Below are 18,871 nucleotides of genomic sequence, written 5' to 3' on the forward strand. Positions count from 1 at the left end.
TATTTCAGGTGCTATAAAAACTGTCTAGGCACTTAATTTCATAGCTCCCAATCTTTCACAAAATACATAAATTAAATTCTCACACTGTTGGTAAAAGGCAAGTTAAAAAAAATAAACAAAATTCAAATTGAAAAGTTTTTTACATGGCACATTGATGGAAACCAGGTCTTTATTAGCCTGCATCCAGCTATGTCCACTGCATTGACATCTCAGGAAACAGATCTACATTATCATGGGGAAATCAATGAATTTTGCTGCTCAATACACAGTGTCTGTCAATAGTGCAAATAAAACCTGTCTGACACTGTGTTGGAAGGGTAACAGAACAAAAATAATGGGTAAAAGTCAGTTAAGTGTGGAAGGTGTACACTGAGATTTGAGGATTCCTAGATTCAATTTACATCTCAGTCACAAACTTCATCTGAGACCTTGTATGAATCAAAAGGAAGATTTTAAGATCATTAAATGGGATTTAGGCAGGGCTTTGTGTGGTATAAATCAAAGACTCTGATCCTTTAAGACGTTTTTTGGTATCATGGGTGTGCAGAAGATATTGACATTTTTAGGAGGGAAGAACCCCTGGGGTTTAGTGCTGTGCTGGACTTACGCCCAGCACAGCACCACCTTATCCCCAATGCTGCCAGAATACCCATTGCATTAGTGATATCTCAAGGGTCAGAAATAAGTAAAAATTTGCCCTGAGAGTTGAAGAGAATGAGAAGGGGCTTGTGAAACAATCCTTCTAGCCTCAAAGGAAGGACTCTGAACAAAGGACCCCGAATAAAGGGACCCTTCCGGATAGTCTGGAGTCTCCTTGCTGAGGCACACTTCTTGCGGTGCCTCTTGTTTGACTGGTGCCAGAGGTCCCCACATCCTTTGGAATGCAGGACATGGGTGCCAGTTCACAGCTGAGACAACATCAGTACTATTTGGCATCTCATGAAATAAAGAGCAAATAACAGGAGTAATAAATAATAATAATAATAATAATAATAATAAAAATGTACCACATCTATCTGTAGTGCAGAAATAACAATATGTCGTGGAAATTTTTGCTAAAATTAGTACAATTGAATGAAAATAATCAGCTCAAAATGGCATATGTTGAAATGACCCATGGCTGAAAGAAAACCTGATGACATGCTTCAAATCACATAGCGTTTTATATGAACTTCATAAATAATCATCACTGCCATAAGCACGTCAGATAACTTTTAGTATATTAGCTCTCTCATTGCTTTTGTGAGCCAAAGCAATATGATTAGCTCTTTTTCTGAAAAGGCACATTTAATTTTGTGTTGCAGCATTTTTGAAAGTGTTTACGTGTTTATGGAGGTGGAGTAGCAACAAGTTTTTCAAATACAGAGAGCAGTTAGGTACTGAAGCTCTTTCTGTTTCTTTAGAAATCTGAACACTTTTCAAATTGTGCTTTTCGTCATTTTGAAAACAGCAAGCATTGAAATAACAGCTTCTTTTCCTTCCAATCCAACTCACTGTTTCACCAGACCATGCTGCATCAGACCAGACTTTCGTTCACATTGTTTCATGCAGCAGAAGTAATAAATCCACTTACTTGTGCAAGTCTTGTTGTATTTAGGGTTCTCTTGAGGAAACCCTTCCAACCGGCACTGGAACCTGTGCTGCCAAAATTCCTGAAACCATGGATTCCGATGATTGGTTTCTGGCCGCAGCTGTAGGTAGTAATCATCAAACCATTTCACGTCTGGAGACTGCAGCTTGATCGTTATCCCACCTACAGCTTCATTCTGGTACCCTTCTGTCACATCGTACCTGTCTGCCCAGCCATCACTGCAGGGGTAAAGGAAACAGACACAGCATTGACCATTCGAAGGAATAAGAAAAGAGCTTCCTTAACATCGAAAATCACAGCCTGAAAGCACACACACTAGCAGCTGTGGTTCCGAGTGGAGTCTTGTAAAGCACCTGTAATTCTTCTGGTGGAAGAATTCAGTGTTTTACTTTCATTTGCTTGATATCAGCACCTTCTGTCTAAGTTATCTATTTCCCATCCTCCACATCAGTAATTGAAATGTTAAAAATCACAGATCCTGAAATCTGCTGTGTGTAAGTGCATCTCTGCGTCAATTAACTTCATTGAGCTGTGGCTAGAAAGCCTTGGATTCAGTGTTTCCCTGACACTGGGTTGTACTACTCTTATCTCAGAATGTGACTTTGAGGACAGGAGCTCTCACTGCGCAAAGAGCAGGACTCTGTTGCAGACCGTGTCCATATTTCTTGATGGAGCATGGCACAAAGAGCCAGAAGCAAGCCTTGAATGGGCTGGCACTGCTCAAGCAGAAACACCAGCACAGAGACAACATGGCATTGTATCTGAAGCAATTAATCCTCTCTGCAGACATGGCTAATGAAGCTGGGCAGAGCATTATGCAGATCCAGGTGTTGCCCCTATTTCTTTGTTGCTTGTGGCTGGAGCTTTATGGAATTGTGTGATACAGTACTGCACACAGAATTTTAATCCCCTTCTGTCAACCTTTCATCTTGCAACACTCTAACCACAAGGAGACAGAAGCAACTGAAAACCCCATTCAAACAAAATGTCAAACTTCTCAGGGTAATTTCCCTCTACCCATTTTCACAATGGATTTTCTTGGAAGTACTGCATTTATGAAGTTTCATTCAACCTTAAAAATGTACATATCTCATTAGAGCATTTCAAATATCTTCTGTTTTATTGTGAACATGATATTTCAGTTTTTCAAAAGCCCCAGGTCTTACAGTCAGAGACTTGGAGAAGAATCTCAGATTAGCATTTTTGCCTCCTCTAAAAAGTCATTGATGTTTACTATAGGGTGTACCTTTAAATCCTAAAAGTTGAAAATTTGAAGGATAAAAAATAAGCTCAACTTGTCTTATTTTAAAACTTGACGGTTTGTTTAAAGTTAGCCCTTCTGTAAGTTAGTCATGCTGTAAGTGATGTAGGTGACCTTTATGTGTGTGGATCTGTTCTATTTTGATCTTTCACTGCCTGTCTTAAACTTTTCTTCTGTATTGCAGAGCAGGCAGGAATCCTGCTGCAGACACCTGGTCCCCAGCACGTTCCTTGTGCTGTGCACTCAGCTGTCCTCACACAGAGCAAAAGCCCTCAGAGAGTGACCCCTGCACAAGACTATTTCAGCAGGGCCTGGACTCTTGACTATGTCTTCTCAGCTCAGCTGCAATGTCAGTAAATAGCAGCTTCACCAGGGGAAAAAAAATATCCAGTGTCTGGAATCAAAATGAAGGAACCATTAAACATGCTTCAGATTTCAAATGCACTGATTTACTCAGCACAGAAGAGTGAAATATGCATTCACAAAAGCGAAAGATGAGCATTGCTGTTCAGCTTGAAGGTAACATTTGGGAAATTTACCTTCCAGTTTAGGGATTAACATGGGTGTTAACCTTCCCAACTGTGCTCAAGTGGCTCAGTGAGACAAACATCCCCCACTTCCACCAGGAAAGTTTACTGGACAGAGTTAAAACCTGTTATGGAGTGTTTTGTGATAAAAGCTACAGAAGGTGCTTTAAATTTATGACTGAGTTGACCTTTTCTTTAAAGGATTCATCTTGTTCTTTGGCAAGTTTTAAAGCAGTTTTATCCACCCTCATGAAACCTGACAAGTTTTTGAATGCAGGAAGTGATAGGTTTTGTAGTGTGGGATTTATTTTTTTAAACTGGGTAGAATTTAAAGGAATTAAAGCCATATTGTCAGTATCCCAGCTTTACGAGTTGTCTCATAGAAAACCTAGAAAAAATAGCCTGTTTTCTTGTAATTAATTTCTTTATCATTTTCAAAGGAGCAATTTTGCAGATCTAATCCAGCAGGGTGCTATAAAACTGACAGTATTACTTTACGATTAGCTATCCCCTCTAAGAAGATTTACATAGAGATACCATTTTATACTTTTAAATTATTAAAAAAGATGGAAATGGCAACTTCATATTACATAACCCTCCTCAACTTTTCTGCAGGATAGCTTCTTAATTCAACAGGGCTGCTTCTCATTCAAATATGTGTTTTAGCTTAGTTTCTTGAGCAAAAGGCATTTAGGAATATTATATAAAACCTACTCAAAGTATATATTGTACAGACAATGACATAGACATGGCAAAGCCTCAGGTGGACAATGTGGCAAAGCAAATGGTAAACTACTATCCTAAAGCTGGTGAAAGTGGAGTATGTACACAGGACAGAACGAATATTAAAAACATCTATTTGTTAGTTTCAGAGATGAAGGGTGAACCAAAAAGTGAGATGATCTAGAAAACAGGCTTGGTTGAATTAGCTGAAGATTGGTAGCCTAAAGAAGCAAAACACAATACTGGGGGAGACATGTCCTATTTATCTTCAGGTACATCAAAAGCATCAGCAAAAAGATCACTTTTTTTTTTTATCATATTGAGATAAGCATTCAGGACTTAATCTGAAAAGAGGATGACTCATTTTAGACACCAGGAAAGTTTCCTCACAGTAAAGAGAATGAGGAACTAGAATAGCTTGAAGTAAAGACTGAGGGATATCAGAGAGCAAGACAGACAAGCATCCATCTGGTATAAATGTCCCTGCCCCGGTGAAGGGATGACAGTAGGCTACCGGACTTCTTGACATCCACTATGCATTAGTAGTTGTTGAGATTTGACATATGTCTGGGAATGATAACTTTGTAAAACCCAGCAGGTTAAACAAAAAAAATCAAAGAAAGTCAAATTAATAACTCTCCTTCACAGCTTCCCCAGCTTCTTGTAATGTTTTACCTTACTTCTTTTTTTTTTTTTTTTTTTTTTTCATTATTGTGTTTTTTCTCTGTCTATAGTTGTTATGGGAAGCAATAAGAAAGAGAAATTTATTTAGGCTAAATGATGTGTTAGGCTGTACACACAGCTAAGTCCAGTGATGCAGTCAGGAGTGTGCACTGGGTCAAAATTACTCTAAATGAAAATGAAACAGTTTTATCTCTCTATTGTTGGGTGAAAGCAAGGTTTTTTACATCTAATCCCCAAATAACACTACCTCAGTATAATTAAGACAATCCTTTGAGGTTTTAAAACAGAAAAGAAATTCTGCATTCCCTAAATTAGACATTTTGGTTGACAGTCTAAAGTAAACACAGGTCTGGCTGTTTAAGGCCACTTGCTCAGTTTTAAATATCCATAGCATCTGTTCTGTAATGTTGGCCCTATATGTAAGACATCTGACTTCCATAGTCCAAATGACCTTTTTCATGGGATATGAAACTCCAAAACCAATGAATCAATGATGAGATATCATATTTGAACAACTACAAAATGATTTGCACAAGCTAACATGCTTACACACTAAGTAAACACAGATTTAATTTTTAAATATTACAAGTATTTTATATTTTTTAAGACATTTCTAAAATCTCAGCTATAGGATTTATAGTATTGATTTCAGTGAATACTGTCCGATTCTTGAGAAGCCTTTCAAGGAAATGGGGAAACTCTGCCAGTTTTTAGGGACAACTGGACTAAAAACGTTTCAAGGTGGAAAATCCTATGCTGATGAAGAAATTAAATAAATACTATAACTGACTATTTTTCCATTCAGTACCACAATATCCTTCAAGGACAACTTAAGATTTAAGTACTTCGGAACAATGCTAATTCATGTCGTGGTTTTGTTTCATTCCATGCAGTATCCTGACAGAAGTGGAACCTTACTATTCTGAGAATTAAATTATAGAAAATACACAACCTGTGATTTGAAGACCATTAACTATAGTCTGCTTCAAAATTTAGCAAGAGCATATGTTGGATAATACAAGAGGGGCAGAAAAAAACAGGTACACTGTGCAAACTGGCAGTCCCTGAAACTACTACAACCCTTTACCATCACTATTTTGTGAATACTTGGCAATCAACCCATTTTAATTTTATTGTACTAACAAATTAAGCAACAGTGAGTTGCAAATATGATTTTTTGGTTATTGGAGATACTTTTGTTAGCTGCTCGCTTTTGAAAAAAGATTGTCATTGATAAGCTATCAAGATATCAGGTATATATATCAAGATGTACCTGGTATTAATTATTAAGAATATACTATCAAGATATAAAGATTTTTTGGTAAGTAACTAATTAACTAACTAAGTAACTAACTAGGATGATGGAGTTGTCTGCTCTAGGCTGCTGCCAGTCCTGGGTGGAAGAAGGTAGCAGGGAGAGGTGTAATGCCAAACAAACTACAACTGCAATCTGGTGGACGTCCAGAACACCAGCCGGAGGTGATGTTCCTGCAGAAGCTCCTCCCCGTGTTGCTCTATCTTTTTACACCTGTTCTTCAGAGCATAGAAAGCTGCAGAGATGTCTACTTGTTTGGTTCATTAAGTGATTCACTATACTGAAAGAAAGTTTTCAACTCTTGGCCCTGGACAAATTATGATCAGTAAAGTATTGTTAGTTAGTACCAGTGAGCTGGCAAAAGTAGCTTTAGGATTCCTGTGAAAACCACCTGGAAAATTCAGCACACATTCTAAACCTCTATTTCTAAGATCAGACAAAATACTAAGAGACACGTGTACAAGAAAAATAGACTCCCATTTGCAAACTCTTCCACTTATTTTCTACACTGGAAATGTAGCAGGGTATTGGAATCAGTTGAGCAGATTTCTTTTTCTCTGAAGTCCCTTTCAAGCTATAGCTAACATTATTGCAGTTAATGAGTGCATTCATTAGGCTGTAGACTGGTCTCTTTTTTGTTATGCAAAAATCTGTTTTTAGGCAGGCCACATAATAATGATGGCAACTGCTGTTCTGCCCACATCTAATCACTCTCCTGCCAAAAATCTCACCGATAGCATTTGAAAATATATTTCTCCACCTGTGTAGGAGGCTTTTGTCCAAGTGGCTGTCTTTATTTTTCATTTCACTGTATTTCTCTGCTCTTCCAAAGGTTTTTCCATGTATTTTAAAAGCTCTAAAAGTATTAGAGTCCTCACGTTCTTCTCAAAACACTATGGGTCTTGCTAACGTAAATTTGTTTGGTTAACACTGAGGAGAGGGTGGCATTGCTTTTGCTGAGCAGCTGTAAAGTGGTGCATTTTGATGAGTTCAATTTATAATAACGTGCATGCAATGAATTTTTGTTTTGCTGCCTGGATTATTTTTTTTTTTTTCCCCATGCATATTATAAAGAGAAATAAATTAAAGAATAATACAAAGGTAAGAAATTACTTGATTATATTGAGGCAGTATGGCCCCATGGTTTTCTACAAGATGATAGCTAGAAGTAGCTATGCAGTGAATTTGGCAGATACCTTACACAGGGGATTACTGATATTAATTACTTGCTGAGTATCCAAACTTCCCTAAACTGAGAAAGGTTGTGATGGCAACTTGAGGGATCGGTAGCCTATAGCAACATCTAATTTGCATGAAAACAGAGCGTTTTGGAGCTGTGTTCATCTGTAGTTCAGAGCTGCAAAGTAATTAAGCCTGACTGTATTCGGGTGTACAACAAAATACAGTTTCCAATGTGTGATTCCTATTTCTTTATATTTGCCTGGTGTCAAAGCTGATAATTTTAACTGAAGTTATATCTATACACGTAAGTCATATGAGGTGTCCCCAAAATTGAAGGGAAATTTGCCTGGAAAATCCTGAAAACACCAAGAATACCCAAATTGTGCAGTAAGCTCTCTTGATCCTCAAATAATTCTTTCAGGAAAATAAGGAAAATATTTGACATATTTCCAAGAAGAAAGGCGTTTTGGATGGCTAGACAACTTGTTTTCCCTAGGATTAAATGCTAAGCTGTGCTACAGTTGAAGTCCCGTACTTTTTTAATATGTACACTCTAGATCAATATTTGTAAAAGCTTTGAGGTTTTTCTAGACTGAATAAACCCAGTTTTATCCAACTTTTCTTTGACAAGCTGATTTCTAAATTTGCTGTCATTCAGGGTGTCATTCTTCCTGAAGTGCCCAGCTGGTCATTGTCTCTACGGACTCAGCGCTACCTTGGGATGCTCTGGTAATACTGCCAGTGTCACGGACGTGACTTGGGTGCTGCTGTCAGTGAGAATCAAAATGAGAGCTCTGTGGGCTAAAGATGAGAGGGCAGTGATGGAATGTCTTTTTGTGATCTGTATAGACATAGGGATGTCCTATGCCAAGCTAATGCTTGCCCATGTTCCAAGCAGGCTGTTCCCACTCTGTGTGCAATCTCCTGGCTATAGCTACCAGGAGAAACTGATAAGCCTTTAAAAAGTGGCAGGGAGGCAGGAGAAAGCAGGTTTTCATGACAACATGTTGTGAAAATAGGAGTGGGAAGCATTATTCTTCAGATCTTGCATTAGATAAGAATGGTCTAAACAGAGTAAAACCAAACAAAGGGATGTACTGTGTAGGAAAACCTAAAATGTATTTGGGAGCTGACCATCAGACATCAGGACCACTTCCATCACTGTTTTTAACAGGGTAAAAAGATTACTTCATATCCTTGAAGCGTATTTTCCAAATATGGCAGCAACTTTTCTTTTCAACAATATTAATGCTATTGAGTCATATTTATAATTCACTCTAAACTCCTCAAACTGTAAACTTCTCCTAGTGACAGCCTAAAAGCCACTAGTTACATAATGTCAGCAACAGCAGAAAAACAGGAAAGGAAAAAATAATGGTTCATGTCTAAACCATTTCAATTTCATATGTATTTACTGTGAAAATACTCATTTCTATCTCTTCCAGAATACCAAATGCCAGGATAGCCTCAGGGCACCAAAAAGTAGTGTCCATTGCTATACTATGTAAGGTACAAAAGGTATATAAACAAATACCAAAAAAGTCATGAACAGAAATCAGGGCTTGGCAGAAATTATAAGATATAATAATACCTACTGTCTCGAAATGCTAATGTCACAAAGCTATTTTCTGTATCTCTCATGCCCCTGGAATGGAGACAACTCTGAGATGACCCTAAATGCAGAAGGATCCTCAGTTTGTTCTAAAGCAGCACAGATATATAAACCAGTGCTGCATTTCTAGTCATGATTTCTTGCATTGATTCAGAGGATTTTTTTATTACATCAAGTCCACCAGGAGAAAAATAACCTATTCTGAGTCAGAGTTAACTTATGATAGTAGTTTACTAAGGCTGCCAGTGATGGAATGATTCTCCATTAGACGTCCAGCCACCACTTTTAGGGACATAACAGAAATCTTTAAGATAAATTCCAACACAATTATATGAATGAACAGATAGCTGTGATAGCCTTACTACTTTAAAAATATTTCAGAAATGGGCAAAGAAAAAAAGGTTTATGTGTAGCCATTACTTATTTCACAGAAAATGTAACACATATAATCATATGATTTATATATGCATACATATATATTTTTTCCTATGAGTATATATTTTCAGGATTTTCATCCTGAAAAAAGTAACATGCAATAATCTCTCATGCCTTTACACCAGTTGTTAAGTTCTTTTAATGTGTATTTGTGAAGTTATTAAACTATGCTATGAAATATAATTCAAAACAACTCTTGAGATGTTACCTCTTGTTGTTGTTGTAGAATAACTCTTTTAGTAATAAATAATATAGTTAATGTATAAACGAGGAAAAGTATTACTAAATCAGTATAAATGAACATATCTAAGTATGTTATAGAGAGTAAACATTAAACAAAAATTAGTTTAAAAGTTGGTCAACACAATATAAAATTTAAAGAAGCACAAATACATTTCATATTTCAGTAGTTACTGAAATGGCAATGCTTGTGTTAACACTAAACCTTATTATTTTGGAGAGAATTTGTTTATGAATAATCAGAAATTTTAAGGTGAACCTTAGAACACAGAACTGAGAGGTAAGGATTGGATGTTAACTATATTTTTTTATTTTAGGCCTATTTTAAAACCATGCCTACCTAGAAATTTTCCGCTGGTCTAATAGTACAGAGGTAAGCAGAATATTACTTTCTAAAACATCTTAAATCTCCGGACTTTGGTGTATACTCTAGTAAACCTAGAGAGGCTAATATAAAATTTCTAGTTGAACCATGTATGGCAAATTCTGCATATGCAAAGGTTTTTAAAATGACAGATGTTATGTAGGATTATTTTTTCAGAGAAAGAATACATAATTTCAAACCCATAAATGCAATAATTAACACAGAGTTATATAATCAAAACCACAAATAAATTAATATTCACAGTGCCCCAGGGAGTCAGTAATTTCAGTAATTTTTTTTAACATCCTGTTCAGTAAATGGAGCCAAATATGGCAAAGGAAACTGAGCTAGACCTAGAATAATGACACAAGCAGTGTAAATATACTGAAATTCTCCTCCTGCTGAAATCAGCAGAAGCTTTGCCACTGACATCAGTCAGGACAGTCTCTGGCTCAGATCAAGACATATCCCTCTAATTAATGCTGTGTCTGCACTCAGATAATATGTGATAGCTAGCTCATCCCATCCACTCCCATTGGTATTATCCATGGATATACAGAGAATCGAATTATAGAACAGCTTTATAAGCCCTTCATCTTCTAAAGCTCAATTCAGAATAATTCAGGCGTCATGCGCTATAAACATGAGATGTTCTTTCAGTCAGCTGTTGGAGGAGGACTCATGACTGTTGGAAAAAGAACATCACTAGGCAGTCATTGGCTTCAGAGGAAGAAAATGTGTCAAGGACCTTGCAGTCTGACTGCCTCTTGCTCTGCAGCATGCAAAACCACCTTCTTCTTGAAAAGAAAGTGTCTTATTAAATGTGCTGACACCTCAGAGCTGTGATGCAATACAGACATCACAAGGTTTGAGAAGTCTGGATGAAAGGATTTGTCACTGCAGCAAATCACAAATCTTTTACAAGAATCAGAGCAAGTCCACACAGGAATATATTTACATCTCGGTGGCACAAAGTAATCTGAAACCAGTGACTTCCACTGTCATATTTCTTTAAGTAGTTGTGTCTCTTTAAAAACTTGGTCTAGTGGAAGGAGTCCCTTCCAACCCAAGCCATTCTATGATTTTATGATTTCTTTTGCCAAAGCAGATTGTATTTCTCATTGCTACAGATTTAGAAACATCATTTCCAAAAACAAATGTGCATCTATGCAGTCAATAATTTTCTATCAATTACTTGTGTTGCCAAGAGCTTGGAGTTAGACATTTTAAGTAAGTGACTGTAACTCCCACAGTGAGAGATGGATTTCTGTGTCACCATCCACACAGACATGATAGAAATTGCTTTATTATGCTCAAACCAAAGCTCCTGAAACCCAGCAAGCTCTCCCTAATGGCGTTCAGTAAATTTTTTTATATACAGTCAAGGCCCAGAAGAAGAGTTTGAATAAGTTTAGCAAACACCAGCTCATATGTTCTACCATTTTAACGGGTGAGGATTTGTGTCAGCAACATGAAGCAATAGAAGTCTGACTTGAAGTAGGTCTTTAAGATCACTTTGATTTGGGTGAAGATAAAATTGTAAATCATAACATCTGTTTACAATACCATTTTCCAAACAAGTACTGAAAACCTTAAAAATTCACAGCCAGTGGCTTCTTTACCATCTCTTGGTGTTTTGGTATGTCATTAAAAAAAGTAATTTCTTTCAGCATAAATATTGCTGAGATTTCTTTACATTGTGCTAACCCATGTGGAGGAGAAACACTTTTAAAGTAAGGTAAGAGAACTCACAGATACGAAGTCCATTAGATCAGGACCATTAAATTTTGCCTAGTTTCTCTGTTCAAGTGGGCTTGATTTTCATTGAACAGCACTTTTATGGCTTCTTTGTTGTATTGAGTTGACAAAGATTTGCCTTAACAAAAATAGAATGAGGCCCATAGGTCATCTGTACCGTAAGTGTAGAGTTGCCTTCTGCATTAGAAATTCACTTAAAAATACAAGTAGTCAAAGTGTAAAGCTGAAAACAAATGCCACCCAAAATGAGAGAAAAAGAACAAAAATGTGATAAGATGATCACACTTCAAGTAAAAATGTGTAATTTAATACATTATCTGTGTTTAACTGTAAGTCTGCAAAGAAAGGATTAGGATATACTTTTACCTTATTTTTATTGAAATTACTGAAAACAATGTATATACTCATGCAAAGACATTAAGACATCGTAATCAGGCTTTAAGTTTCAGAAATGTGGCTATGGCTACCACCACTGAATCCTGTTAGTGAAGTTTGTCAGAACCTCCATGTCTGTCTCTGAGGGCACAGTCTATCACTAAAATGGCTCACTAATCTGCAAATATTTAAATTTGGTTTGGGAGGGTTTTGGCTTTAAATCTGTTAAAGCTTTGAAAATAAAGGACAGTTAATGGCCTACAAAAAAACCCCAATAGTATGTTGGGTATATCTAAAAAGCCTAAATAGGTATTCTGTAGTATAATTACACAGTAGGTTGTTGTTTGACAAGTTCTTTCAAAAATTGCATTGCAAAATACAATCCAGAATTAACTTATACACAGATCACATGGATGACAAATTTAGGAAATAGTGATGCAAAATCAATATCTGATTCTTTTTTTGTAAAATAAATTGTAACTTTGTGAAGTACATGTTTGTCTGTCTTGCAATTATATGTCACAGATTTTAAAAATCTGAAAATTTGAAAATAATTGTTTGAAAATTGACATTTGAGATGTACGTTGTTAATATTTCAAAGTGACATGAAAAACATAGGGCAAGGTGATATGATTCCATCAGCATTTTTTTTTATTACTTTCCTTAGTGTATCCATGTCCTGAAGCAATGATAACTTATTATGGTAGAGACTAATCTATCATGATTTATCAGTTCATACATAACAAAACCTTTCCTTGTGACAGCACTGTAAGTGAAAACCTCCAACTGGAATAGCCAAGTATGTCTCCAACTAAAATGTCTCACATCTGATAACACATTTTCTATCTATTCCTCTGTAAAAGGCACAAAAATTGTAGGCTATATCCCTAATTTAAAATCTTATTTACACATTTACATTTAAAACACTTTCATTCAGGATTCTTTCTCAAGGGCAAGTCTCTTGATGGTTGCAACTGTTTATCACTAGCTTCATGGGCAACACAAATACTATTTATTGCTGGGTATGTTTCTTAATGGATTTTCTAGTTAGACTGTGTTTGAGCCAAATCCTTACATGAATATTCCATGGGAAAATTGATTCCAAATTTTATATATGGAGAGAATATTTTCCAGAAATTTGATTGGCCTTGATCTGTATGAACAGAGAACAACAAAACATCTACGTCACAGCTTTGTTTTACACATCTTGAACTTTTACTTCCATAAATTAGTTCCCTCATTTTAGTTCAACGCTTACCAGACTCCAGATATTTAATAAAATTTTATGGGGACATCTTCATAACATTACTAATACTGAAAAAACAGACCTCTTTGTCAAAGAAACAAACAAATAATCATTCAAAGCCAGAAAAAATGGAAAGTGCTGAATCCATATCCATGTTGCCAAGCAACAGTTTTCAACTAGGTAAATATAAAAATATAGAAGGAAATATTAGAGTCAAGATGGGATCTGTGCCAAAACAGATCACTAGACCACGTTGAGCCTTCAGGAATGTACTTTCTTGAATCCAAGTGTCAGTAGAAAATCTTCTGTTTCCCTGGCTTAAAAGAAATGTTGATTGAGGGCATAGGCTTGTTTTCCTAACTAGGAGAAGCATGATAAAAGGTAAAGTGAGAAGTGACTCTGAAAAGGGTTAATATTAGTAGGTTATGGTGCCTAAGAGAGTTTGAAGTACAAAATCATATAAGTGCCAGGAGAACTTTTGGTTGTAACAGCAAGTCATAATAGCAGCTTTTCTCAACAGAATGATGTCATTTAAATTTTGTGATAATAGACTGGTAAAAGCTCTGTTTTAAATAGAAATATGCCAGGGAGGAAAAAACAACTTTTAAAAAGAGCATTTTGCTTGTTTTGCTTAAAAATCTTTGTGCCATAAACTATTGCTAAATCACTTGAAGACTTCAGAAGTAACTAACAATAGTAAATCAAGGGACATACCTGACCTTTTCAAAGAAAACTTACAGGAACTTTTCAAAAATGTGTGGTATAATCCAATATTAGCAGTCTCAGAGGCTTTAAAAGGAGCAAAATAAGAGAAGCAATATGAAGAAAAAATTAGAAAAAATCTTCTCAATTCTCCACGTTGAGAGACCTTGAAAAGTTTAGTAGAAAGAAGCTGCATGTCAATTTTAATTTCAAAATCAATTGAAATACTTTTTCTAGTCCATTTAACCCAAATCAATTTGAAACAAAGCTGTTGTGATTTTTTTTTAACAGATAAGTCTTTCAGCAAAACTGGCTGACAATATGAAACCTAGATATTTAAACTAGTTTTAATTGATGCCATGCTGTGATAATTAAATAAATATGGCTTGTGTACACTGGGTATTTTATTTTATATTTTTTAAATTCATGTTGCTTAAAATAAGATATGCTGCAGTGTTTCAGTACTTTTATTTATTTCCTTTCATGAAAATTCAGCATTAAAGACTGTCCTGCTTATTCTTAATAAATTAATAAATATATCTTAATAATATATTCACTTATTTTATTTGTCAGTATCACCCAGAACTCTGAGTGCCTCAACAAAGGATGCCAAGGTATTATTGGATGATGATTCTTAGTTCCTGTTGTATTCAACATCCTGGCATGAATATTTGTTTATACTACTTAATAAAATGAAGCAAATATTCATCATCAGGTCTCTTTTTGGCACTCCTTTTCCTGTAGGTATCAAGCTGATATTATTTTTTAATAAAATGTTGTCTGCATCAATCTGTTAATAGGAAATGTGAATGGACATGACTAAACAATTTGGTGGTTAGACCATTAAGCTTGGAAATAGAACCCTTAGGCTGAAAAAAGGCCTTTAAGGTCATTGAGTCCAACAATTTACGCAGCACTGTCAAGTCTACGACTAAAACACAGCCTCAAGTGCCACAAGAACATTTTGATGATTTCTATGTTGTAGAACAGAAATACTGATGAGACTGGAAGAGAAGTAGCTCAGAATAACTTCTAAGGAACTTACTGATAGATCAATTTCTATCCTGACTGGAGGGAGAGAGGAACGGAACACACCTCCCAGGAAGGTGAACACAACAGAAGTTTGTGGAACCACAGTCTCATGACTGATGGCTTGTCACCGGTGAAATAACTGCAACATTCTCTCATGAATTTTTGTTTAGCATGTATCTCTTTAGCAGAGATATAAGTCTCTTACTACCATGCTACCGATCCATGTATGCCTTCATCCTCTGCAATATCCTGGGAAACTTGTGAATAGCCTAAGTAATGCAAATACAATGGACCCACGACGGTCTCAAAGACATGAACAAACACTGTGAAAAACAGCTGTTGGAGAGTGCAAAGCAGTCATTCCTTCTGAATAAGCTCTGCAAGGAGAAACCACTGACAACGAGGTGCTCCTGTGGTCTGTGAATGGGCAGTGACACAAAGCTTACAACAGCGCTCGCTTGGTCAGCCAAGAATACATATTCATAGGAAAAACAGCTTCTCTAATGCAGTGGGACAAAAATTTAGCAATGTATTATGTTTGTTGTGTTGCCATAGCTTTGGTTTCCTTGAGGCTGTTATAGAGACAGGAAGGGCAAGAAAGAAATACTGTTAGGTAAAAAAACCAGAAAAAAGCTCATCTTGAAAAAATACTGTGTTTGAAATGGAGGCAGTATGTAGCAGGAGTAGAACAGCAGTTCATGTGCTGCAGATGGCTGGTAGAGCCCTGGGTGTGTGGACTGCATGGTACCCAGCCTCGACGGGTGGCTACTTACTGGAAACACAGCTGCTTCGTACCCTGCGACAGAGATGTCAGAGGCGGACAAAAGTGAACTTTAATTTAATCCATCTAGTCATGGCACATGAGGTAAAATTAGGTCTACATGGCAAAGATGGAGAGAAGGAAAACCATGTGCACATGGCAGGGGATTTGAGCTAGATGATCTTTAAGGTCCCTTCCAACCCAATCATTCAAAAATTCTATGATTCTATGAACCTTGGTGTAAGAAAGCAGCAATAATTCTGGGCCTGGCATATCAGTAAAACACCATTTTCCTAAAATAAATAGGTCACATACTGCATTACTTCACATTGTTTTTTAAATTTCCTTAACTTGCACTAGAAATGGAATTGTAATAAGTAATATGGCATGGGGAAAAGCAAAATAAAGGCACAATTAATACAGCGACAAACAAAGTCATTGCCAATATAGAATTTTTCAGGAAAGAACTTAGCAATATACAGAAACCAGTTTTACTTTCATTCCTTCCCGCTGTTTACAGAGATAAAGTTGACTGGGAAAGATACTTTAATTTGGGTCGAAATGCCTAAATGCAAGATGCTGTTGATGATAAGGTGCCATTGTAACTGAGGTCTGAAGAGGCATTGTGCAGATGGCTCCACCTAATGTGCTGGCCAGTGATGTCATGAAGAAGCCACTTTCCTCTGACAAGTTGCAGTTTACTTTATTGATAAAATAAAGTAACTTGGGCTGATAATTTCATAGTTCTCAAAAGTTTAGAAATTTGTAAATATTCTTATGCTTGATTCTAAAACAAGATTATCACATCATTGTATTTTGTGTCATTTGAGGGTTTTATTTTGAATTTACATTCTTAAATTCTCTGCTGTGCTGTGTACTATTCAATCCTATACAGGTTTGGAAGAATGATATTCAAATTAGTTTTAGTGTGATAATGCATTTGATTTCTTAATTGAGAAAAATAATTAGTGATAGCAATGATCAGAGTACACTTGGAATTTGGGAATTTATTTCTGAAATCTTTGTGAATTAAGAAACCAAGACTCATGCTTGTCTATATTTGTCACACATCAATTTATATCCATCTATATTTTTATAATTGCTTTAACCACTTGAATTGCTCATAAAGAAGAAAGATTAAGAAGAGCTGTGGGGACATGAAGAGGTAAAGCTGCCTTAACTGACACCTTCAAGGAAAAAAAAAAAAAAAAAGACAAATCAGAAGTACTTTTCTTGTAAGAACTTGTTTCAAAATAGACTCAGCAGCCAGTCTGATACAGCTAAAGAACTCTTATATTTTGATCTTTTATAGCCCAGACTGCTTTCTAAAGGTCTGCCAAAAGGATTATAAAGAAAATATAAGTATTTTGTGAAGATTTTTCATCCCAGAGAGGCTTCTAAAATAAAAGCACAACCTATCTGAGGTGCCTATATTAGTCACAGAAAGCTGAGAATCATAAAAGAGTTCTTGAAATTGCTTGGTGTTCTGAAATCAAAGTGCCTATGTGATGAGAAAGAACTAGGCAATAAGAATTGAATGGAAAAAAAATTATGAGACAAATAAACAGTTTCTAAAAAGAAACATATAACTTTAATTCACAGAAAAAAGTCCCAGCCTAATCCCCTGAAATTCTTAAGGAAAAAAAAAGAATGTCAGATACCCATACTCATGCAATTAAAAGTCCCAGAGGTTTTTATTGTTTTGATTGTTTTAAATGACAAAAATGAAGGTAATGTTAATATGAACTGTTATAAAAAGGAGGAGTGGGAAGAAAGATATGAAAATACCTGAATAAGAGATATTTTCCTGATCTGAGGAAGAGGTTCCCAAACCATGAAGTATGAGCCAAGTGTATGGACACAACTGAAACTAATAAATTCTTCTGATGTACACTCTCTCAGTGATATCTGTTCTGGGTGGTGTGAAATTCGGCTTACAAAAACTGGGAATAATTGATCCAGGACGTTGCCTGCACAACATCCCGATGTTTCTCAGAAAGCTATATGTAGTTTGGCTATAGCAACAGTTTTCTCTGGCTAAAACAATTAGAAGTCAAGCTACCAAGAGGCTTGTGACAGCAAAACAAAATAGAAGGATTTGATTACAGTTCATGTGACAGGTCAGAGACTGAGGGCATGGGGAACGTAATAGAGGTGTTTTATTTTGTTTCCCTTTTGTTCATGGGTTTCTTGGTGTTTTCCAGCAGATTGCTGTCAAATATCTTGGGACATTTTCATGGGACTGTGTTTGGCAGAAAATACCTGGATCATTCTCTGAAAATAATTAACATTGTAAGATATAGTTATTACTCATCCAACCAAATTAATACAACCAACAATATTTTATGCTCCTAGGTATCTGCTCAGCTCAAAGTGCAACACTTCCAATAGAAGGACAACAGAGAATTCTGGTTTTATTTTACTTTAGTGTTTGCTGATCCTGAAATTATTTCTGCATTGAAGGGAGTTTTGTCTATAAAACACATGCAAAAGTGAATTTAATAATAGAACAAAAGTGCAGCCACATTGCAAACTGAAAAAATCAAAAAGTAACTCAGGAATTATTCAACCTTGAATTTCACAGCATATGTATCATAAATTGAAAAAGGAAGAAAGGAATAACTAAGGACAATAACCACAGGAAAAAAAAAAAAAAAAGAAGGAAAAAAATAAAGGTTATTTACAGTGAAAGTATAAGAAAATTACTACGGTTAGTTAGTTCTGTGTGGCGGGGATAAATTTTCCTTTACTTTATTATCTAGGGTGTCTGTAACTGCCAAAGGACAACAATAAAATATTCCAGAAAAGAGGTAGCAGTGGTGCCAATTCCAAATCTAAAAGGAAACATTACAGAAGTGCTATTTATGTTAGTAAATATGGGATGGTGAAATACAGAAGAGTTCAAGAAATAGAGGTTTAGTTAGCTAACCATGGTCATTGAGCAGCCTTCAAGTGACTGTCTTTAGTTTTATCTTTCTTTAACATGCCTTTTACTAATATTTATTGCTTTTGCAATAGCCATCTATCATTCTATGAAAAACCATGGTGCCAGAATGCCATCTCT

At 35.9% G+C, this 18,871-nt stretch overlaps 1 protein-coding gene across 4 annotated transcripts in view; it reads right to left on the reverse strand.

Moving 5' to 3' along the window:
* GRM5 (glutamate metabotropic receptor 5) overlaps positions 1 to 18,871 on the reverse strand; it is a 248,064-nt gene that overhangs the window by 61,186 nt on the left and 168,007 nt on the right. For all 4 annotated transcript variants that reach the window (XM_058419403.1, XM_040056246.2, XM_040056248.2 and 1 more), the window contains one exon: positions 1,574 to 1,809. In XM_058419403.1, coding sequence (XP_058275386.1) covers positions 1,574 to 1,809 — 236 coding nt within the window. The remainder of the gene's footprint in view (positions 1 to 1,573; positions 1,810 to 18,871) is intronic.

This window comes from Hirundo rustica, chromosome 2, assembly GCF_015227805.2.
Source record: "Hirundo rustica isolate bHirRus1 chromosome 2, bHirRus1.pri.v3, whole genome shotgun sequence".
NCBI lineage: Eukaryota > Metazoa > Chordata > Aves > Passeriformes > Hirundinidae > Hirundo > Hirundo rustica.